At 33.2% G+C, this 24,485-nt stretch overlaps 1 protein-coding gene across 3 annotated transcripts in view; it reads right to left on the reverse strand.

Moving 5' to 3' along the window:
• The window catches only part of KLHL1 (kelch like family member 1), a 387,090-nt gene that overhangs the window by 93,631 nt on the left and 268,974 nt on the right, over positions 1-24,485 (reverse strand). For all 3 annotated transcript variants that reach the window (XM_021065654.1, XM_003131017.4, XM_021065655.1), the window contains one exon: positions 2,853-3,039. In XM_021065654.1, the coding sequence (XP_020921313.1) occupies positions 2,853-3,039 (187 nt within the window). The remainder of the gene's footprint in view (positions 1-2,852; positions 3,040-24,485) is intronic.

Consider the following 24,485-nt stretch of genomic DNA (forward strand, 5'->3'; position numbering starts at 1 on the left):
GTTTTTTAAAAGCAAATGCCATTCATTTGTCCTTAACATTTGATAAACATGTATAAAATCACTATCCATTTATAAAATCTGAGCCTTGGATAAATCTACTTATTGAAAGTCACTGGTCATCAGGATATTTACTTTCATAGGTAAAATTAACCTGTTATATGTTATAGTTGTTGCCAGAATTCAGCCCTCTGCCTGCACATGCTGATTTTAAACACAGAGATAGAGTTTTGGGTAAAGGAGAAAAAAAAAATAGCTTTATTGCTTTACCTGGAAAAGAGGATCACAGCAGGCTAACTCCTTAATGAATGTGCCCCCCTGTGGGAAGGATTGCTGAAGGTTTTATAGTTAAAAGAAGAAAAACAGGTTTTCAGATGAAAATCAGGATTGGGACAAATGTCCATTTTTCTTTCTTTGGGGGGAATTTTAGTCTAAAGCTGGAGTCAGGAGATCTAGGATGGTGGTCTTCTGGGTTATTGCCTAGAATAAGGATACTTGCAAAAAGGGCATATTGATCAGAGATTAGAACAAACAAGGGAAGTTCCTGACAAAACATTATGTGCTAATAATCTTTAACCCACAGGCAATTGTGCTCAGGGTGCCTAATCTTTAGCTTAAGGGTGATTGTGTTTAGGATGCAATTAAGTCAGGGAGAAGGATAAGGACAGACTCTAAGCTGTTTTAAAGTATTCATTTCTAAAAGAAGCCTAAGAAATATAACTTTTATCTTAGGTGGATAAAATGCCTATATTATTATGTTTATTCCTTGATAGGGAGCCAGGATCCTGCCCCAAGGCTATACTAATGTTACTTGAGGGTTCCTCCCCTCCTGATCAGCAATTGTCAGAACCTGTCCCTAGGAAATCAGAGAAGGTCATGGTGGCCGAATTAGGCCCGTTTCCTAAGAACAAGAAATGGGTGACACAGAAAGGTTTTTGTGCCCTGGAGACCCACAGGGGTGTGCCCACTCCACTTTCACAATAAAGTTTTCTTGCTTCTACTCTAAGAGATAGCATGTTTGTCCTGTGGTAACATGTTATTTGATATTTATTACTCTCAAAAGCACAAGACGTAAATTCATAGATTTGTTTTCTTAGTATAAAATCATTTTTTTGGCATTTTAGTATAATTTTGGGCTATTTTGAGTCATATTTGTATCTAAAATATTTTGTGCTTCACCACTTTATAAAATAAGGTTTTAAAGCACCATATCTTTTTTTGGGGGAAACTTTTTAGATATGCTCTTTTCTTAAATAATAATATTATAGAAGGAGTGAGGAGTGGAAGAAGACAAGGAGGGAGGGAGAGAAATTAATGCCATTTTCCTAGTTCTTTTTTTTCTTCTTTTTAGAGCTGCAACTGCGACATATGACAGTTCGCAGATTAGGGGTTGAATTGGAGTTGCAACCGCCTGCCTGTGCCACAGACACAGCAGTGTGGGATCATGGGTCCAAGCCCTGTCTGTGACCTACACCCATAGCTCATGGCAGCATCTGATACTTAAGAGGCCAGGGATCGAATTCACGTCATCATGGATACTAGTTGGCCTCTTAATGCACTGAGCCATGATGGGAGTTTCCATTTTCCTAGTTCTTAAAGCAGCAAATTATTTACCTTTTTAAACTGATCATTATGCTTTTAAAAATACACATTAATATTCTAATGCTCATTGAATGTGATAATCACTAGAGAGCAATAGCTTGGTAAAGAGTAATAAAAGCTTTCGAAAAATTAAACTAGTGAAAACCGTCTAATAACCACAAGATATCTTCTTGAGCAATAAAAAATGGGAATGTATGTTATTCTCTATTTAAGTACATAAACTGTTTCCTTTTAGGTGTGATTTTGGGATCTCACTTCACACTGGTTGAAGCAAGCTTGGTTTCTTCATCTTGATTCTTTAAGAAGAGCTCCTTTAACAGAGCTTGAATATGTGATCACACTCTTTTGTTGCCAGCCATATTTTTTACATACATATTAAACATACTATGAGTGACTATGTTGGTTATTAAACACAAACAATTATATTGTCTTGTGTACTTGTTCAAGAAAATTAAGACATACATAAAAAAAGGCTGAAGAGGACAAACATTCATGAAGATTTTTCCACTAACTACAGAAAATAAGAATAAAACCTTCACATGTATGTATTTGGTTTTAAACAAATCTTCCTTTGAAGGGAAAAATGGTAAACAAAATTAAACATATAAATGGTAATTACCACAGTCAGTGCACTAATTTATAACTGACTATTTGTCTGGGTTCTGTATGAGATTCTAAATTTGTCAAAAACAGAAACTCTCTTCTTCATAATATTATTCTCAGCAAGCATGTGCCTAACATGTAACATTTTGTTTACTTAGAATTGAAATTCAGTTTTCAATACATGGAATAAATTATTTAGCCTATATTTTCTAAGCAGTGGAAACAAATCCTACTAGGAAACATGAGGTTGAGGGTTTGATCCCTGGCTACGCTCAGTGGGTTAATGATCTGGCATTGATGTGAGCTGTGGTGTAGGTTGCAGATGCAGCTCAGATCTGGCATTGCTGTGGCTGTGGTGTAGGCAGCAGCTGTAGCTCAGATTAGACCCCTAGCCTGGGAACCTCCATATTCATGCCACAGCTTGGCCCTGAAAAAAAAAAAAAAAAAAAAAAAAAAAGATGAGTAAGAAGTAGAAGCAACTACAGATTGAAAAAAGGGAAAATTAGGAAATGACTTAAATTCTCCTTTAATCTTAAATATTAATGAATGAAGCTAAGTTTCTGTGAAGTTTGTTGGTATTACATAAATTACAGTGATGAAAAAATGTCATATGATAGAGTGTGTATCATTAAAGATCAAAAACTAAATACCTTTGTTGTTATCCATTCCTCCAACTGCATACAGAGTTCCAACTGTAGATTTTCTAGGTTTAGTTCTTGGACTTTGCATTAAGGTTCTTCTTTCTGGCAATAGGTGGTATTTCATTGCTTCCAGAATCAGCTTTTGACATTCCAGATCATTCTTAAATAACGCATGGTTTTCTAGGTCGGCCAGTATCTGTGAGTAATACAAATAACTGTTAATAGTGCTTTTTGTAGAGATGGGCATAAATTAGAACTAGAAGCTTAGTGCCTCTTGTATTACTTCTATCCTGGGAGATGCAAAATCTTGTAAGAATTGATTGTATTGACAAATAAACATGAGAAAAATGAATGGCTTCCATGCAAAACAGAATGGATATTATTTTTCGTCTTTTTTTTTTTTTTTTTTTTTTTTTTTTTAGGACCACTCCTGTGGCATATGGAAGTTCCGAGGCTATGGGTTAAATCAGAGCTACAGTTGTGGGCCTACACCACAGCCACAGCAACACCATATCCCAGTCACATCTATGACCCACCACCACAGCTCACAGCAATGCCAGATCCTTAACCCACTGAGAGAGGCTAGGGATTGAACCTGCATCCTCATGGATGCTAGTCAGATTCTTAACCTGCTGAGCCACAGTAGGACCTCTGGCTATTATTTTTGTTTTGTTTGTTTTGTCTTTTGTCTTTTTAGGGCTACACTCACAGCATGTGGAGGCTCCTAGGCTACGGGTCTAGTCACCAGAGCCAGAGCAATGACAGATCTGAGCTGCGTCTGTGACCTACACCACAGCTCACAGCAATACCAGATCATTAACCCACTGAGCAAGGGCAGGGATCGAACCCACAACTTCATGGTTCGTAGTAGGATTTGTTTCTGCTGTGCCAACATGGGAACTCCATCCAGCTATTATTTTTTATTACATACTATTTATTATTTTGTTATAGAAAATAAAGGAACGTCTAAAGATCACTTTTTCAACTTCTTTCCTTTTCTGGAAGCTGTTTATAAATAAAAAAAAAAAATCCCATTTGTCCATAAATATGTACAATGAAGTAAATTAAAAAAAATAATCTTAGGGAGTTCCTGTGGTGGCTCAGCAGAAATGCATCTGACTAGTATCCATGAGGACGTGAGTTTGATCCTTGGCCTCACTCAGTGGGTCAGGGATTCTATGTTGCCATGAACTGTGGTGCAGGTCTTAGACATACCTTGGATGTTTTGTTGATGTGGCTGTGGTGTAGGCTAGCAGCAGCAGCTCTGATTCGACCCCTAGCCTGGGAACTTCCATATGCCATGGGTGTGGCTTTAAAAAGGAAAAAATAAATAAATACAAAAATCTTTAACAAACCAAGTCCTAAAATGCCTATGATAAATATTCACATATTTAATTTAAGATGTTCCAGGTATAGTTTAAATCCCTTTCAAATAAAAAAATGAAAACAAATTTGCTTATAACATCTTTTTAATTATGAAATCATTTTAGAAGCTGTATATCAATCAAGGTAATAGTTTCTAATAGTGAAACTAAAATTTTTTATACCAAAAATCCAGCACCTGAAGCAGCCATACAGTGAAACCAGAGTTGTAAGCTCTATTATGCCTCGTTTACTACAGCAGCTTATCATCTCCAGAAATTCTTCTATGTACATTTCTTTGAATATATCTAAAATATCTTATTTCTTCTTTCCCTGTCCCTCTTTAGATTCTGTTTTTTCCTTGATTCTTTTTTTTTTTCATGAGTTCTGTTTCACTTCAAGTGAGTTAAATCTGTCACAAAAATTTTGAAAATTCATAAGTTCAAAATTTAACATTGACTCACTAATCTTTTCTTCTACACTGTTAAGAACCTGTACCTCATCAGTCACTACACAAGTGTTTATTGAATGAATAAATTAATATATGATGGCATAATATAATTAAGTAATTAATTTTAACACTAACATGGACCTTAATTAAGTAAATTTATTTAGCCATTGTAACACATAAATTATCATTGGAGGTGTCATAAAGAATTAAAAAAAAAACCTGATACTCAAATATATAAAATGTGGGAAAGAGAATTGTTCTAAGGTTGAATAAGGAGTGTAATGTATGAGTTACCAGATGCTTTGGAAAATAGAAGGGAAAGATGTTTAAAGTCTTGTTTATGCTTCTTTTCTTATATACTAAAACTTCAGTTGCCTTCCTACCCATTTTATTCTTTTCTCAAGGACTATTATTTTATTTATAAAATATTAATAAACAGAAACCTTAATGAAATAGAATTAGGAGGCCAGAAGGGAGAGTGCTCATACCCTATGATAAGAGGAGAGCCCAACAGGAAGAAGAAAGACTGCTCTTCTTTCCTGGCAATGACTCGACCAATGAAAAGCCAGGAACAAACTTACTTGTTAGCTTAAGGGAAATACTCTGTTGGTAAAATTCAGTAAGATGACACATACTGATACATTGATGATAAAGCTGAAGCTAAAAAAAAATAGACGGTAATGATTTTATCATCTATTTTCATTGCTAAATATGTATTTCTAAACAGGCACACAAAGATATATAAGGATTATTTTAACTTTTTTGTATATAATGGACAATTATAAAAGGAAATATAGGAACCCTGTAAAAATAAAATGTGAAAGGACGGTCAACTCTGAGTTACTAGTTTCAAAATACTTTCAAGTAATAATTTTTAGAGAGTAATGAATTTCTCAATGTTGATAGATGTATGCATAAAAATTCATTATAGAGTATCTTATGGTATAAACTGGAAGATATACAAAAGAAAATTTGTACTTTATTCTGTACTTAAATGATATTTTGTAGTTTATCAACAAAACATTCTGTAAAATGACTTAACTTTAGTGTACTCTTAATAATTTGGTAACATTCTTTATTTGGAAGGAATTTGAATTCATATTCACTGTACTTTTTATTTGTGTGTTTTCAGATTATTACTTGCAACTATTTCTTGCTTATGGGCACCACATGACTTGTATGTGTATTTCATCTCCTCTGACAACACTTCTTAGGATTATTTCATCCCAAATTCAGGCACAAAGATGATTAAGCTGTCCTTTACTTATTTATTTTTTTGGCCACACCTACAGCATGTGGAAGTTGCCAGGCCAGGGATGGAACCTGAATCACAGCAGTAACTGGACCTGCTTCAGTGACAATGCCAGATCTTTAATGTGCCACACTACAACGGAACTCCTAAACTGTCGTCTAAACTTGAATTATTTTTAGATATTCTGCAATGATCCAAGACTAACACAAGTTTTGCTCCTCCACATACAATGAAAGTTTTGTATTTTACATTCTTAGATTTCTGAAAAAATTTAAAGTACAGTGATAGTTCCTTTCTTGTCCCACTTAGAAAAAAAATCAGTATGTTTCAATAATTGTATAGAAGTTTGAAACATACTTATGTTTATGTATAAAAATTTGTACACTAATTGTCTATCAGTCAGATTTTATTCTTAAGATACTATATACCAAAACCCTTTCCAGTTGGAGATAATCATAGTACAATTTAGCTTACAAAAAAAAAAATGCCCTTGGAACTTTCTCAATATCTTCACTGTTAGAATATTCTTATACTTAGGATAATTATTGACTGTGTTCTTATAAACTGGGTATTAAACCTCAAGAAAAAAATCTCACTGTCTACAAACTAATAATGTTTCAGAAATTTTATAATCTTGAAGATACGTCATAAATAAAAATACCCTAAGACTGAATATGAAGATAGCATAGGGTATAAGAACAATTATCATTGTGTAAAATTCTAAGAGGTTGAACATAGGATCCATGTTGGTTACACAACTGCTTTGCAAATATGCTCTAACTTTCTATGTTTTCCTTGTGAGTAAAAAATGACTGGCAAGTTTTAGGTTAAACCTATAGCTGCAGAAGAGAACTGAGTAAATAAACTTAACATAAAAAACTCATGTATGATATTCAAAATTGACTAATATAAAAATCAGAATAATTCACCCATTAATAGCTAAAATTCTTGACACTAACTTTGTTAGAGAGTTCCAGTTGCCAGAAATATTATAAACTTTTAATTATAATAAATGTTATTTGCAATTGTTATATTAAAACATTATTATCTTATTTTTATATGCTCTTAAAGTTCCATTGGCTTGATTACTAGGTTCATTTAATTAGGAAAAAATACAAGGGAATACAATTATTAAAACAGTATTTCTTTCAAGTGACCATTACATTGACTATTAAAATACAAATAATTTGAGTGTTCATATTTTGAGAAATTTAACCACAAATTGACCAACATAAAAATACTAATGTGTTTTAATCCTGTATGTTTACACTTAGACACTCCTCAAACTGCATTTTCCAAGAATATTTATATGAATTTATTTCAGATACTTGCTGTAAATTGTAAATTATGGCTCTGAAAATATTGCTTCATTGAAACCAAATGCATTATTTAAGTATCTAAATTTTCCACTGTTTTTTTGAATCTCTGAATAAGAAAATATCATTCAAAAAAGTGTCTCTCCAAATTTGATTTAATATGTCAAAGAAAATACTCTCTTTGCTAGAATCTTAGTCATGAGTCTCTGCAGTAACTTGCTTGTGTAATTGCTACCTCAACATGGTAACAGCTGTCTTATCTAAGTGAACAAAATCAAATAAACAAATTATTTGTGTTGCAAATCCACTCTTACTATATAGAGAGCATAAAACTGATTTTGCAGTAAGAGGCAGAAAATATTTATAAAAAATGTGCCCTGCATATAACGTTCATAAAATACAATGTAATATTATTAAGGAAATACAAAATACATCAACATTTTCCTATAATGTTAGTATCTGGAAATTTTAAAAACACTGTACAACTTAAGTAAGCATAATACTGCATGAATGAAGGCATAAGTCAAAAGGCAAGGTAACTAAAAGGATCTATACAAAGCAAAGCATATACATCTGTCTATACTTTTTTTATTTGTTTAAAGAGTCCATTGGAAAATGGAATGTGGAATTTCCATCGTGGTGCAATGGAAATGAATCAACATAGGAACCATGAGGTTGTAGGTTCGATACCTGGCCTTACTCAGTGGGTTAAGTATCCGGCATTGCCGTGAGCTGTGTAGGTCACAAATGTGGCTTGGATCCTGCATTGTTGTGGCTGTGGCATAGCCTGGCAGCTGTATCTCTGATTTGATCCCTAGCCTGGGAAACTCTATATGCCATGAGTGCAGCCCTAAAAAGACAAAAAAAAAAAAAAAAAAGAAAGAAAGAAAGAAAATGGAATGTAATATTGAATAAACACCTAAAGAAATATAAAATTAAATTTACTATGGAACAAAGACCAGTTAACTCTTCTAACATAGTTAACTCTTCTAACATTATATCCTTGGGCTATGAAGGTTATGAAAACATTCTCACATTCATGAGAGAGTGACAAAATTTGGTATGCCTCATATTATTTCATAGTATTTGAAACTTTTGTCTTGCTATTGGGTATTGTGCAAAGATAATCACTCACAGAATTTGAATCTATAAAACAAAACAGACTCCTATTAGAAGTGACAGCCCTTAGAGAACAACTGACAGTCTCATACATATTCTTTCAAGTTTTCTGCTTGACACAATAAATAAGATGAATGATTAAATATTATTATATATCGTAAGCTTCAGGAAAAATGATTTTCTACTTCAATGTCTTATAAGTAGGGGATACAAATAAAATGTTTTCAGGCATTTTTGTTAAACAGTTTCTAAGGCATTCCACAGAGAAACAATGATTCAGTGGTCACACTGAGTGTGACCTTGAACCTTAAGCCTATTTAACTGTCAGCATAAAGTGCTGGTAAAAAGAGTTTGTTATAGAACTATAGCAATACAATAAATGGTGAGCTCACAGAGTGGTCCTACTTCTCAAAGAAAAACAAGTTGGGAAACTGGACAATTATGCTGAAAACTTTGCAATGTTAAGTTTTGGCTTGCCCATGTTCATAGCCTTTCTTCAGTTATTATTTGAGTATCCGCTGAAACTGGAACAGCCTAAGCTTTTGAAAGAGAAACTAGCTCAACTGTGGCCAGAATATTTGTCTGCATCCTGAAAGAAACTCAGATAAGAGTAGACAGTTCTTATCACATTTAAAATCCCATTAGCATCATTGAAAAGAATTTTGGCATAGAAGAGAATTGTAAAATTTTAAGAGACTTGAAATATCTTCTAGTTCCTTCTGCTGATGATTCCAGTTAAACTGTGTGAAGATATTATTTTTATTTTTGAATAAATGAGAGAAGTAGACATAATAGAGCTTTCTATGTTCTCTTTCAGTGCTATAATGTTAAAAGGAAAATGTAAATTACCTACATGCTAAAGTTTCCATCTGATATACATGGATGATACATCTGATACATAAGAATGATACATCTGAATGATTCCTGCTCAACTATTTGGAAGAAACCAACTATGAAATGAGGAGAAGCATCATTAATTTTATTCTGAATTACAGAAATATTCAATTGCCTTAAGAGGAAAAATAATTGGCTAAGCTCACAGTACAAGTAGAGAAGAATAATGACATAATCAAATAAATAGAGCTCATAAAATTACTCAAATGATAGTTCTTATTAGCGACCAGTGAAATGAGTTTCATACATTTATAATATATGATTAACTTATATTTATTTGGCATGGGTTTGCAGTTTGATAGGTAGTTTGAAATCTCAGAATTTCTAAGACTGAATTAAGTGATCCTGTGCCATGTGTGAACATCAAGTCAATCCTGAAAAAAATTATGGCATCCCAAGTAGACTCTGGAACTTGCATGCATGCATGTATTCATTCTTTCGACCAATACTTAGTTAACACCTATTTTGTGCCAGGTTCTACAATGGATCCTGGATACCTGCAGTCTCTCTTACCACTAATCTATTCTTACCACCTTTTTCCCTACTCTTTAGAACATCTTCATTAATTTACTCCTGTCTAGGTTATATTCAAAACCATGCATTATTTTCTTCCTTTTGGCAAGACATTATTCATCTGCCTCAGACTAGCATGCCATAAATTCTATTATATAACTTAATTTTAGCTATTCAGTTACTTTCCGTAATACCCTAGTGCACATTATTCTGTATTTCATAACTTAGCTCCTCTGATTGCTTTTACTCATCTGAATAGATTATGCCTTTAAGAAAAATTGATATTTATAATGAGTTTCCCTCTGTGGCTTCCATTAAAATATGACACAATCTTCAGAGTCCAGGGTAAGTCCTCACAGAAATAGTAGGACTACTTTGCTCAGGCCATGGTTGACATAATTTGTTTTTATCAGTCATATCAGACTTTTAAAAAATCTATTTTATTTTATAGTCCACTGCATATGGAATTTCCTGGGCCAGGAACTGAATATGAGCCATAGCTGCAACCTATGTCTCAGCTGCAGCAAAACCAGATGCTTTAAATCCACTTAACCGAGCCTAGGTCCAACCTGCACCTCTGCAGCAACCTGAGCAGTTGCAGGCAGATTCTTTTATTTTTATTTATTTTTTATTTTTAAATATTTTATTACTCAATGAATTTATTACATTTATAGTTGTACAATGATCATCACAATCTAATTTTATAGGATTTCCATCCCACGACCCCAGAGCATCCCCCCACCCCCTGAACTGTCTCCTTTGGAAAACATAATTTTTTAAAAGTCTATGAGTCAGTATCTGTTCTGCAAAGAAGTTCATTCTTTCCTTTTTTCAGATTCCACATGTCAGTGAAAACATTTGATGTTGGTGTCTCATTGTATGAGTGACTTCACTTAGCATAATTTCTAGGTCCATCCATGTTGCTAAAAATGCCAGTATTTTGTTCCTTTTAATGGCTGAGTAGTATTCATTGTGTATATGTACCACATCTTCTTGATCCACTCCTCTGTCAGATTCTTTTTTTTTGTCTTTTGTCTTTTTTAGGGCCACACCTGTGTCATATGGAGTTTCCCAGACCAGGGGTCGAATCCAAATTACAGCTGCTGGCCTATACCACTGCCATAGCAACACAGGATCTGAGTCATATCTGAGACCTAAACCACAGCTCACGGCAACTGGATACTTAACTCACTGAGCAAGGCCAGGGTTCAGACTTATATTTTCATGATTAATACTCTAGTTCATCACTGCTGAGCCAAAATAGGAACTCCCTGAATGTTTTCTAATATATGTTTTTTCTTTTAATGGCCACACTTTGGCACATGGAAGTTTCTGGGCCAGGGATGGAATCCCAGTCCCAGCTGTAGCAACACTGGATCTTCTAACTCACTATGTGAGGCCAGGGATCAAACCCATACCTCTGCAGAGACCTGAGCTGCAGCAGTAGAATTCTTAACCCATTGAGCCATGGTAGGAATCCCATAATGTAAGTTTAAACACATTATTCAGGGAGTTCCTGTCTTGGCTCGGTGGTAACAAACCCTACTTGTATCCATGAGGGTGCAGGTTCAATCCCCGGCCTCGCTCAGTGAGTTAAGGATCCAGCATTGCTGTGAGCTGTGGTGTAGGTCACAGATGTGGTTAGGATATGGTGTTGCTGTGGCTGTGGTATAGGCCAGCAGCTGCAGCTCCAATTTGACTCCTAGCCAGAGGACTTCTGTATGCCATGGGTGCTGCCCTAAAAAAATCAAAAAAACAAAAACAAAAACAAAAAACAAAAACAACAACACACTGATTCAGGCCTATGTCTCACTATAACTCCTTTACCTTTGACAAGGTTATTCTATTTACTATCCCCTATGTGAAAAATATCTTTACAGCATCTCTAGTGTGATTTTAAATCTTTGAAACATCCTACTCTTAAGGGAGAATACTGGATTCACCCTGTGTTGTCAATGAACATTCAAAAATCTTGTCTATATTTTCATGTATAAATCAATATGCTTAAGACTTGAATTAGATCTCTAATTTCCTTAATCTATGATTTAGTACTGTATTGTTTCTATTTTGTAGTCACCAGTAGAAATATATACTGTTTAAAAGCTTGCTTGCTTTTATGGTTATATACATGAGTTTTATTCTTAAGTATTAACTGTATTTATTTGAAGTTTAAAAATAAAATTGAAAGGAGTATATCATCATAAAGTTTTATATTATATAATCTTATTTTGCAAGAGGATAATTGGAAAATAATGTGTTCAAATGCATGCAAATTCATCATGGGAAACTATTGTTTGTATTTACGCCTCCTTTAGCCCTTCCACAAAAATTTCTGAGTGAGAAACACATATTTTAGTGGTTGGTAAGTCATATTTGCCACCTCAGTGAAGAATCAGTAAGACAAGTTGAGAAAAATGTAAATTGCACTTTTGTGCTTTTTGAAGACACTGTGACAGCTTTGAAAGAGAGATTTGCATAATCTGTAGCACTGGATTAACTGAAGGAATTTTTAACCTTTGAGCTGCATGTAGTAATAACTTTCAACATGTTAAATATGTATTGGTCTATGTCTGTATTATAGCTGTCATGATGGAGAGATGCCTAGGTCCCAGGATTTATGTCCAGAGATATACTGGAGAACTTTATTACAATGTTTGAGTAATATTTTTTGAAACATCAATAAAATTTAGTTTCTCCTTAGAATAAAATTATGAACAAACATTTGTATTTGTCTTGATGTTTCCATTTTCTAAACTCCCTCTTACTTTCTTAAGATGCACAGCATGACTCTATGTGCCTAGTCTCTATATAGCTCTTCCTTGGCCTGGAAAATCTTCTAAATTATAATTTACACTACCTTTGTGGATCACCTTTTCGTGCAAAGCTCTGCTAGTTACCAAGACAAAAAAGACCAGTTTTCTAAAAGGAAAAAAAAAAAGCCTTTACATATTTACTTATTACTTGTTGGATAGTTTTACTAATATCTTAGAACATTAATTACATTTCAATGTTAGTCTTTGTTTTCTGAAATTGAAGAATCAATTATAATCAATCTGAGAGTTCAAATTATAACCTAAATTCAAACCAATCTGTGATAAGTAAAAGGCTCCTGAAGGAATAAAATTTAATTATGATATTCGCTGTTATCCTATATTTCTGTGAGCTTTCTTATAAGAAATCTCTCTGTTTAAAAGATAATATTATACACTCAGACTAACCATAGATAACAAGTGCAATGTACTAAGTGTAAGGAGCGTTCTCCAGTACACCTTCCTTGAGGCGGTAAATCTACATGTGGCCAGACATATCCAGAAGAGTTAACTACCTTAAACAACAGAAGAGACTGCATTAATTTATTATTTGGAAAACTGAATTCACCAGTTTCAATAACAATGTGGACCTAGCATTAAATTTTTGTTTTGCTTCAGCCCTAACTCAATTATCTTTAAATAAAAACCTTTAACTTTGTCTCACACTAATTATAAGGTATCAGTCAGTATTTTACTTTCCTCATTTCACTTGGAGACGATGGAGAAAGAATTTTAATCACTGCCTATTTGCAGATTCCCAGCTTTCTTTAGATTTACTCTGATCAAAGCCCAACATACCTCTTTTGATCATCATCAGTGAAATAAGTTCCTGTGAAAACATCAAGGTGGATGCATATTGCAAGTCAATAAGGGATTAAAATAATTCTCCCAAGTAAAGCTAATTCCACTGGGCATACAAACCGTCTGCAGAGTTTCTAAAGTTTGGGTATGAAATGAGTTGTTCAAATATCCTGACTGAACAAACTTTGGGGATAAGGAAAATAGAAGCTTATTCATCTTAATACTGAAGGTATTAAAATAATTGAAATATGTCAATCCCTATGCCAAATGTATTGTGGTTTGCAGAAAGTAACACATCTTCTCCTAACTTAAATGATTTACAATAAAATTTGTGTTATAATGGAGTAACTGATAATATATAGTAATTTATAATATAATCTATAATGTAATAGAGCATATGACCATTATTTTCTAGTACTTACAGTTAAGTAGAAGTGTATCAAGCCATGTGGAAAAGCCTCATAGATTTTTATCCAACAGTCCAGTTTTCAGTTGGTTGACTTTTACAAAACAAGAATCATTAAACTATTTACTCTTCTGTTCCTTACAGATAACCCTCCTGGACTTACATAAGAATTAAAAGTCATTGAATAAATTATATTAATCAGTTTAATATGTTGGAAGAGGACTATTTAAAGTGGTATCACTTGATTCAGCAATTCCACTTCACAAAGAGATTTTGTCTGTTACAATGGCTCTTATAAAAAAACAAACAAACAACAACAAAAAACAAGAGAAAACAAGTGTTGGTAAAGATGTGGAGAAAAGAGAACACTTGTGCACTGTTGGTGGGGATGTAATGGTGAGTTCAATATGAAAAACAGTATGAAGGTTCTTCAAAAATTTAAAAACAGATGATCCATCCAGTCATTATCACTAAGAGATATTTGCATCCTCATGTTCATTGCAGATTATTTACAATAGTCATGTCATGGGAACAAAACAAGTGTCCATCAATGATGAATGGACAAAGCCTTAACAAATAAAAGCTTGCCATTGGTGACTACATGGATGGATCTTCAGGGCTCATGTTAAGAGAAATAAGTCAGAGAAGAAAGACAAAAACTGTATGATCTCACTTAAATGTGGAATCTAAACACCCTCCCAAACGACAAAAAAAAAAAAAAAAAGCCCCAAATCCACATAACACATTAGCAGTTGCCAGGGGCAAGGCAGGGAGGAGGGAGGTATAAGTGAAACTGGTCAAAAGGTACAAACTTCCAGCTAAAAAATAAATAAGTTCTGAGGATAAAATGTACAGCATGGTGACCATAGTTAATAAAACTGTATTGTGTATTTGAAAGTTGAGAGTACACCAGGACCCAGATGATAGAGTATAGAAGATAAGCATCCCCATCATTGTAAGCACATGTAAGCATCTTCTTCCAACAGACCTCATCTAAAGGAAGACGAAGATTGAGGTAAGACTCTTTGAGACAGAAGAGACAGCCCTAATAAGGACTTTGAACTTCCGGTTTCCTGAATAGTTAATTGAAAGTCAAAGTTGTGAACCATAAATTATTTTCTAACTTTCTAATTTTTCTATTAAGTATAAATTTTCTGCCATCAGTAGGGATAGAAGCTTAAAAACAATATGCCATCAGTTATAACAATTAAGTGACTTTTCTCTTTGTAAAAATATGAGTTAAAAAAGTTACTTTTGAAAAGCAAGAGTACATTTAATTAACTGATGCAACAGACATTCTTCCTGTTCATACTGTTTTAAAGGCACTGTCTTAGGAACATAACCATAAACAGAATTCTTTTCTGAACTGCAAGATGTCATAATTTACAAAGAAAACAAGAAATAGCAGTGAGACTGTAACTAAAATTCTTCTATTATTAGTAAAGCACTACTAATAGATATATGACCAAAGCACTGTAAGAAACAGGAAGACAGGATCAATCAATTGTTATGTGGTAGAGAAGTATTTACAACAGACAGTCTTCCTTAGACTGAATCAATAATGATAGATACCTCATCACCAGGCATGGAAAAGAATAAAGGATATTTCAATATTTCAAGGAGAAAGATCATAGACCAGAGGAATGAAAAGACATCAAGTAGAATAGAATTCAAAGTAATAATATTTGTTCAAAGTACATCTTGTTTAGTGAGATACTATTCTTAATTTCTTTTTCTTTTCTTTTTTTTTAGGGCCACATCTGAGGCATATGGAGGTTCAAGTCTAGGGGTTCAGTCAGAGCTATGGCTGCAGCCACAGCAGTACCAGATCCCAGGCATGACTGCAACCTATACCACAGCTCATAGCAATGCTGGATCCTTAACCCACTGAGCGAGGCTAGGGATTGAACGCACATCCTCATAGATAGCAGTCAGGTTTGTAAACCACTGAGCCACAACAGGAACTCCCTTAATTTTTAACTAAAATCTCTTTCTCTTGTCTCTCATATCTTTCTCTATTTCTATTTCACTCATGTATCCATTCATTCATACACACTTCAATCCTTACATTAGAAGGCACATAACATATAAACCCTAAAGTCCACATCGAATCCTCGTTTCCTCTCACTCAACATATCAAATCCACTGGAAAATACTTGTAGTTTGACCTCAGACATCACCAGAATATATTTACTAATACCATCCGCTGACAAGTTTGCACCATCATCACCTAGAGAATTGTAATACTTCTTAACTAATAAATCTGCTTCATCTTTTTCCTTTGTGCTGGTTATTTCTCATTTGCCTCCTTATTATTCACTACTCTCTCCTGTTCATTTCTGTGAGACTGAACCTTCTGAAACTCTATCTCCTTGCTTCCTCATTGACTTGTTTTTGTCTGGGTTTAGCCAACAAGACTTATAAGCAGAAAGTCAGAAGTGGAAGGGAACATAAGAATGTGTCTTTCCTATTGCCTGAGTAAAGTGTCTGTCTTTATGTTGTGTCTCTTTATGCTGAAAGCTTAAGAAAGGCAGCTTCTCTGCCATAGTTCCAGTCCTTGGGGACTATGTAATAAGGTTTCCTCCATCATCTTCATAATTCAGGGTCTCTAAGTCCTCAATATCCCTTGTTCATTTCCTTAACAGAGGCCACATTTTTCTAAGTAGTGCTGTCATTAATATCTCTTCCTATGAACCATTGTCAGTGAATTTTCTCTCTTGCTGGGATCTTTCTTAACTATTGCTACCATATAGTATATCTTTGACCATTAACTAGAACAATTCTTTTAAGATATAATTATTCTCTACTTTTAAATAATTCTAATGTTTCCATAATAAAATAAGGGAAAAAACCTATGAGATATGTGTCTTCTTTGCTTAAAATCCTATAGTGACTTTCTACATGAATTGGAATAAAAGCTAAAGTACCCATTCCTGTCTACAAGCTCTGTATTATCTACGTCCTGATCACTTCTGACCTCATCTTCTACACCCCTGCTAACTTATCCAAAGAATTCTAGTTAACTTGGCTTCTTTGTTGTTTCTTAGTTATGTTATATATAGTCTCATCTCAAAGTTTTGCATTTGATAGTCCCTCCTCCTGGAACACTCTTTGTCTGATATCCATTTTGATTTTTCTTCATTTCCTTTATGTATTTGCTGAAAGTCACTTCTTTTAAAGGATTTTCTTGGCCAACCTGCCCAGATAGTCAATCCTGATCCCTCTCTCATCTTGTCTCATTTATTTTAATTCATAATTCTTTTACCATCTGAATTATAGTGAATGCATGGTTGATTTGATATCTGTCACCACCTCTCCACCCTGTCCTCCCCTTCCTATTAAAAATGTAAGCTACATTATACTGTTTGATTCAGGGCTAAACACATAAGACATACTCCTTCCACATAGATGACACTTAGAAATCCTTTGTGAAATGAGTGAGCTATTGACTAAATAAATTAAGAGACTTCCAGAATAATTTTCACCAAAAGATTGATGCTGGTATTCTACTAATAGCAATATTTTGGATTTTTGTTGTTTCCTTGTTGTATGTATATGACTGATTTGCATGTTAATCAATATGTCTGTAAAATGAACCCAGATTTCAAATAAAAAATATTTATATGAAAATATGCATATAAAGCTTAATATACAGGCTAAAGTAATGACTTTACAATTTAAAAAAGTATTTGAAAAATCAGGGATGAAAACATTGACTATGTATTTTTACACCTGGGCATGATATTTCATGAAATATTTACAGTTATTGGAAGAGGTAAAAAAAAAAAACTGAAAGATTTTGAATATAGGAAAACACTGAGCTACAGTCTCAACTTTAGTGAACATCTGCAAGTATAAGAGAGGCAATAAAGAACAAAAACCAAGGAAGACCAAGACTTAGAGAGAAATGTATAGCATATCATATACCACTTGAAGAGAAAGAAGAAAAGTGTAAAACAGAGGAGGTTTGCAATACCAAATATAGCAGAAAGATTAAGGAAAGAAATAATTTGAGCAATTTAATTTGGATAATAAACTTGCCATGTGCCCTCAGGAACACTGGGATGATCTACACTGGGTGGTTTTAAAAAATGCTTTATGAATAAATGGAGACAACTGGCATATGAGAAATTTGGAAATATCCTTTGATACTTATGTTCTTTTCTGACAAATATGATTTGGTTAATATTTTCAACAATTATAAAATTTTACTATATGCCAATACATAATATAAAAACTATATATCTATCAATCATCTTTTCAAGTTGCTAGGTTTTGAATTATTATATAGAAGAAACAATATTTGGAAAAGAAAATGCTCAATAAATCTAACTAAAAATGATTCCTTTCTATTTTAGTACCTTTAGAATTAAAAAAAAACACAAATAGCAATCAATTTGATATTTAACAGAGATTCCTTAGTTGAATTTAACCAAATAAAAGAAAAAGGATAAATTACTAACTATGAGCAGGTAAAGGCCAACAAGTCATCAGAATTTCAGTGGAATGTGTTTTGTACCAAAAAATCTAGTTTCAGCTTCAGATAAGCTCATGCTAAATAACTGTTAGCACAGTGTATGTGTATAAAAGCTGAGAATAACCTTGGGACTGTAGCAGAAATAACCACAGAGGAACTTAGGCTAATCTACAAGCTTAAACACTATCTGCTTAGTGTGCTACCATCCTTGATTAACTCACTTACTACTCTTTCTGTCAATTACGTGGTCATCAGAAACAATCCATTCATTGGTTTGAAGTTATTTAAATGTGAGATGTAAGTTTTGAATTAATGAGAGACTCACCAAGTAGCCACAAATAGAACCTAAAGTGGATATTAATAAATACACTGATTATTAATGTTCAGTGTTATACTAGGAGCCATTGAGTATAAGTAATGAGAGTTTCTATGTATAAGCTGTACAAAATCTGACTGAACAAAAAAGGCATTTTTAGTACAAACAAGCAGAAAACAAATAAGAACATATGAAGTTTCCTTTTATCTAACAGAGGCTATTGATTCAACTTTTAAGGACCACATTCTCAAAGAAAGAGAGTTACAGTAGAGCAATATTTTGGCTTCTTTTAAAAACAAATGAACAAATGTACCTGTATATCTATGGAAAATATAGCACAAAATTTTAGTAGAGTGAAAAATGAATAAACGTAATGGAATGTTTATAGATTCAGACATCCAAAGTTATGGGTATAAGTACTGGCTATAACTCCTTCAAGATTTATTCACATGAAGAAAATTTCATGAATTTTAATTCTTCATACACAAAATATGGATAATGCCTTTTTTACATTCCTCAAAGCATTATATGTGATAAAGTCTGTGAAAATATTTCATACATATTTAAATCATATGACATTATTTAAAATTATTGTTCAGGTTTCACTCATTTTAAAAAGGATCTAGGACAAGATATATAATATAAAACATTCATTTTATCAGATCTATAAAATATATTAATAATTCCTATATGATTGGATAATTGGGTAAATTTTTCAGAATTACATTGTTTGAAAAAAAATAACTAGTAGAATTCTTAATTGAAAATAAGTTAATGAAATTTAACAAAGTATAGCCCAGATTTTCTTCTATGGTATTCATGGGGGAGGTAGTTTATAAATTCTAGTCAGTTTCTTATGTCTTGTGGTAATCTCATCCATATGGAGAGTTCTGATTCCAATACAGAGAGAATACTGAACTTCTAGTTACCCGGGGAGAGAAGATATGTCGCTTAATAGCACCTCTAAACGATTTCAGGAAGGTCTTTAATAATACAGGCCATTAAATATTGTTCTATGTGCTAGTCTCTAAATATTTGATTGTACCTTACCAAATAAATGAAATCATGTCATGGCCCAAGACAGAATGAACTGATTTTAAGTTTTTGTGTCCAGATTACCTTCCAGTGAAGTTTTAGTTTCGCCACTTCATTCTCTATGTACTCATGATTTTGCTTTTAAATTCTTATAGATGAATGATTTTTATATCTCTCTACATCTTGCTAATGTCTCAATTTATCTGTTGACATAATTTTATCAGCTTGAATACGTTTCAATCATTTTCTCCTAATATCTACTCAGCATTTTATAAAGAAGCTTATGATTTCCTATTTTGTCAAAATAGCCCCTTATCTTGCCCTAAAAGAGAAGATAAAGAAGAGAGAAAATAATTTAATATAATAAGGGATGAATATTTTTTTTATTTTGTTGTACAAACTATTACATATTTCATTCAGAGGAAGGGGCTTTTGGTTAAGAGGAAATTTTCCTTATCCATCTAGGTTCTTCTGTTTGGTCTAAGAATTAAATTGACTTGAGGTTAATAGGAGAAAATCAAACAAAAGTTTAATAATATATGTACATGGGAGAGATCCAGGAAAATTGGCTCTTCAGAATGCCTGAAGCCCTCACCTTAAAAACCCTCTTCAGATAAAGACAGAAGAGGATGTCTGAGGTAGTCCTTTGGGACTTCAAAGAGGAAGAAAGAAATTCGCATGGAGATGGAAAAGCAAATGTTTGATAAATAAATGTTTTCTGGACTATACAGAGGCTGTGGGGCTCAGAGAGGAATTTTAACAAGCAGACTTTGTTAGGTTCCTCCCTGTCCACACCACTAGTTCATTCTAGTTGTCTACAGTCATAGCTCCCCTCCCAGACACATCCTCTATCTACAGTCTTCATGCAGTTAGCAGGCAGGTCAAAAATTCTTCCTGAGTCTTTGAGGCCTTAAAAATAATCAGCTACATCATGTTCTAACTCAAGAAATTGGACATAGTTCTCTGTGCTGTACAGTAGGACCTCATTGCTTATCCATTCTAAATTTAATAGTTTGCATCTATCAATCCACATATATATGACTGGATCACATTGATGTACAGCAGGAATTGAAGGAAAATTATAAATCAACTATACCTTTAATAAAAAAATTAAAAAATAATCAACCTACATCAATCCTCATGGCAAAGAGATGCATTTTGAGATGGCAAATTTTGCTCTTCTACAGGCCATACATACTTAATCTTTGAACATAGATCATGTAATAAGATAATAAATAGTTCTAGGTAACTTGGTAAAGAAATAAATTATATACAAGTTATAATTGATTAGAGGGGAAAACTGAGATAGAGGGAATTTGGTACTCATATATGAATTTTGTAATATTTTATATATAATATATACAATATAAATTAGTGTTTTCACACACAAAAAAGGGAAACCAGATATGAGAAAATAGTAGACTCAAGAGAGAAGTCTTGAATTTGGAATTAAAAGTTTCCATTTTACCAACATGCTCTGGGATCTTTTAGGTGGTAGAGCATGTATTTAACGCCTACACTTAGGATAGTCAAGAAATCCTTTAAGGTCCTTTCATTAAAATGCAGATTTTCACAAACGAGGTATTTTTTTAAGTTACTATTTTGCCAGTAACATTGATTAAGTTTTTGTTGTTAAATGTTTCCTATGACCTTCAGATTATCACAACTCACTAGGTATAAACATAAATTCCATAAAAAGTGAAATTTTTATACTTGGTTTTAGGACATAAATGGTATCCTCCCCAAATGTATATTTCAAACTATTAGTCCCCAAAGTGATCACAGTTGAAAACAGGGCTTTTAAGATAATTAAGGTTAAATGAGGTCATAAGGATGGGGCCCTAGCCAGATAGGACTGGTGTCCATGTGTACATATAAGAAGGGGAAGATAACCAGAGCACCTGCACCCCCCACCTCAACATTTCTCTGTCTCTACAGAGGAAAGGCTAGGTCTGCAAGCCAGTAAGAGGGCTCTCATGAACTAAATTTTCTGTTATCTATGTTTGGCCTCTAGAAGAGTGACGAAATAAATTTTTCATTATTTAAGCCACATAGTCTACAGCAGTTTTTTTTAATTGCAGACCAAACCAACTGATATATTTGGTTAATGACAATATAAGCAAAAGATTGTCATATTTCATTTGTTTTACTCTGCCTGTATTTGTGTATTGTCAGCTACCTTTAAAGATTATTTCCAGCTTTGCAATTTATTATTTATTTATTTATTTATTTTTTATTTTTTTTTTTTTTTTTTTTGTTTTCTATTTCTTCGCTTATGATTTGTATCAATGAGCTGACTAGCCAGAGACACAATCATGAGGCTCAATAAAATAAAAGAAAAAAAAAAAGAATCATTTTATCATTCTCCATACTTTCTTTATTGATAATCTTTTTTTCTTATGAAGGACCTGCCATTAGGTACATGGTGTTTCTCTATCTCCGTGTGGATCTCTTTTGTTTTTGGACCTGGTTGTGCCACAGCATGTGAAGTTCTGTGGCCAGAAATCAAACCCACATCACAACAGTGACCCCAGCCACAGCAGTGACAACAACTGACCCTTAACCCTATGAGTCATCAGGGAAATCCAGGTACAATGTATTTCTTGTTAACTGGTCTTATGCAGTTGGGTGACAATTTTATTCATACTGTTCTTTTAAATTATGTTTTCTTTTGCTGTCATATAATCTAATTAATCCTCAGAAAAACTGAAAGAATGAGACATTTAATAATTTTATTTTAATTAAAGAAAAAAATTAGAAAAAATCCTAATCCAAGGCTCAACCCGGAATGTAAACAGAAGGATAGAAAACTATAATATGAAGCTTTCTGTGTTCCAGGGAATTAGGGAAGAACAGAGTACTGAAAGAAGGATAGACAGATGCAAGCAAAATGTTAAGTGATGAAAATATATTTCATTTACATTTACCTCTCAATTTTCTCTGTGGGGAGAATTTGGGGTTGAATGAATCCTGGAAACAAAGTTAATGTAAAAGCCCTAAGAGTTGAGAAATTTCGCATTTTTCCTCTTGGTAAAAAAATGACCCCAACTTTCAAGACTGATTTTATATTTGAAATTATAATGTTTTTCACATTTACTGATCCCTAAATAAAATAGTATTTATTATTGTGGATGTACTGGATAAATGAATTATCTGAGTTTGTTTCAGATGTCATTCTGACAATGCAAATGAATACCCACATTCGGTATCTATTGAAGGATGCAAACATTGACATTCATGTATTCTTACATTAGAACAGCCTTTCCACGATCATTCCTCTCAGGAAATTTTTATTTAATATTTTGCATGTGCCTCAACTTAATAGTCAAAACAACTTAATGAACAATAAATACAGTTATGTCTGCTTACATTTGTTTCAGTAAAAGGGCAGAGTCATGAAACCCTCAAGTATCGTTTTGAGTCAATGTTATTTTTTTAAATCACTCTGATTTCTGAAACAATGGTACTATTTTTATGACATTTTTCTGTTACTCTGAGGACTTTACACATATGAAGAACATGTTCTTGTTAAGTATGTGAAATCCTTCATGGTCACAGCAAAGAGATAATGGCTTCATTTCTATTCTTCCCTGAAGAATCATAGAAACTGATATTCTGTGCTATTAAAGTACTCGTCTGACAAAATACACTAAAATGTTAGATTAATAAGGAAAATATTAAACATTCTTTTCATATATAAGTATATACATATATTTGTATATGGATCGGTTTATATATTTTTACATAAATGTATACATATATGTATACACAAAAATAAAAAAAACCCGAAATTCCTGTAATATATATATATATAATTTTTCTTTTCAGGGCCACACCCATGGCATATGGAGGTTCCCAGACTAGGGATTGAATCAGAGGTGTAGCTGCCAGCCTACACCACAGCCACAGCAACACCAGATCCAAGCCACGTCTGTGATCTATACCACAGCTCAGAGCAATGCCAGATTCTTAACCCACTGAGCAAGGCCAGGTATTGAACCTGCATTCTCATGGATTCTAGTCAGATTCATTAACCACTGAGCCATGATGGGAAATCCTTTTTTTTTTTTTTAATTCCTGCAAAATATATTAAAATAATGTAATTTCATATGAAAAATTTTAATTTCAGCATTCATCATGGTAAATAATGTCAGACTTCACTTGTGTTTTGTATGTTTTCCAACATTTTAACAGAGCATTACCTAGAAATTTGAGTTTAATTTTTCAGTTACATGGTTCAAGAAAAATGTCACACCCAGAAGATAAAAGACTACTAAAATTCCGTGTATTATGTCTAAAATTTGGATTTAAAGACATGATAAACAACAATTTTTGAAAATCTCTAACACTGCAAGAGACAGTTATTAGGTACCTAATGTGTGTCAGATATTGAACTTAAGATCTTAAGGAACTTACAATAGATTAGGATACATAAACACATAATTCTAAATAATCTAAATAAAATATTATCAGTGCAATGGAATGAAGTTAGAACAGGGTGTTATAACTACACTGAGAGGTTCACCCATCTCTGCAAATGAGTAGATATGGTCAGGGATGTGTCACATAGGAAAGTCAATCCCAAGTTGGTGAAGCAGGTAGCTAATCAAACATGTTTGGGTCTAAATATGAGGTTCAGGGTATGGACTTAAGGGTGTGAAGTCTTGTCATGTGCTAAACCAGAAAAGAATTTTTTAAAAATCTCTTCCTTTCTACAAGTAGATTAATAACTTCAGGAAAGAAGATAACAAAGAATGATGTACGTAATGCTAAGGATATGGTATGCTATGTATATATCTGATTGCGTGTTCTAAAGCCCTTGAACATAATGATTAAATTTGTGTTTTATAAAATTCACTCGAAAGCATTGTGTAGAACAGATACATGTAG

The sequence above is a fragment of the Sus scrofa genome, chromosome 11 (genome assembly GCF_000003025.6).
Source record: "Sus scrofa isolate TJ Tabasco breed Duroc chromosome 11, Sscrofa11.1, whole genome shotgun sequence".
In the NCBI taxonomy this organism is placed as follows: Eukaryota; Metazoa; Chordata; class Mammalia; order Artiodactyla; family Suidae; genus Sus; species Sus scrofa.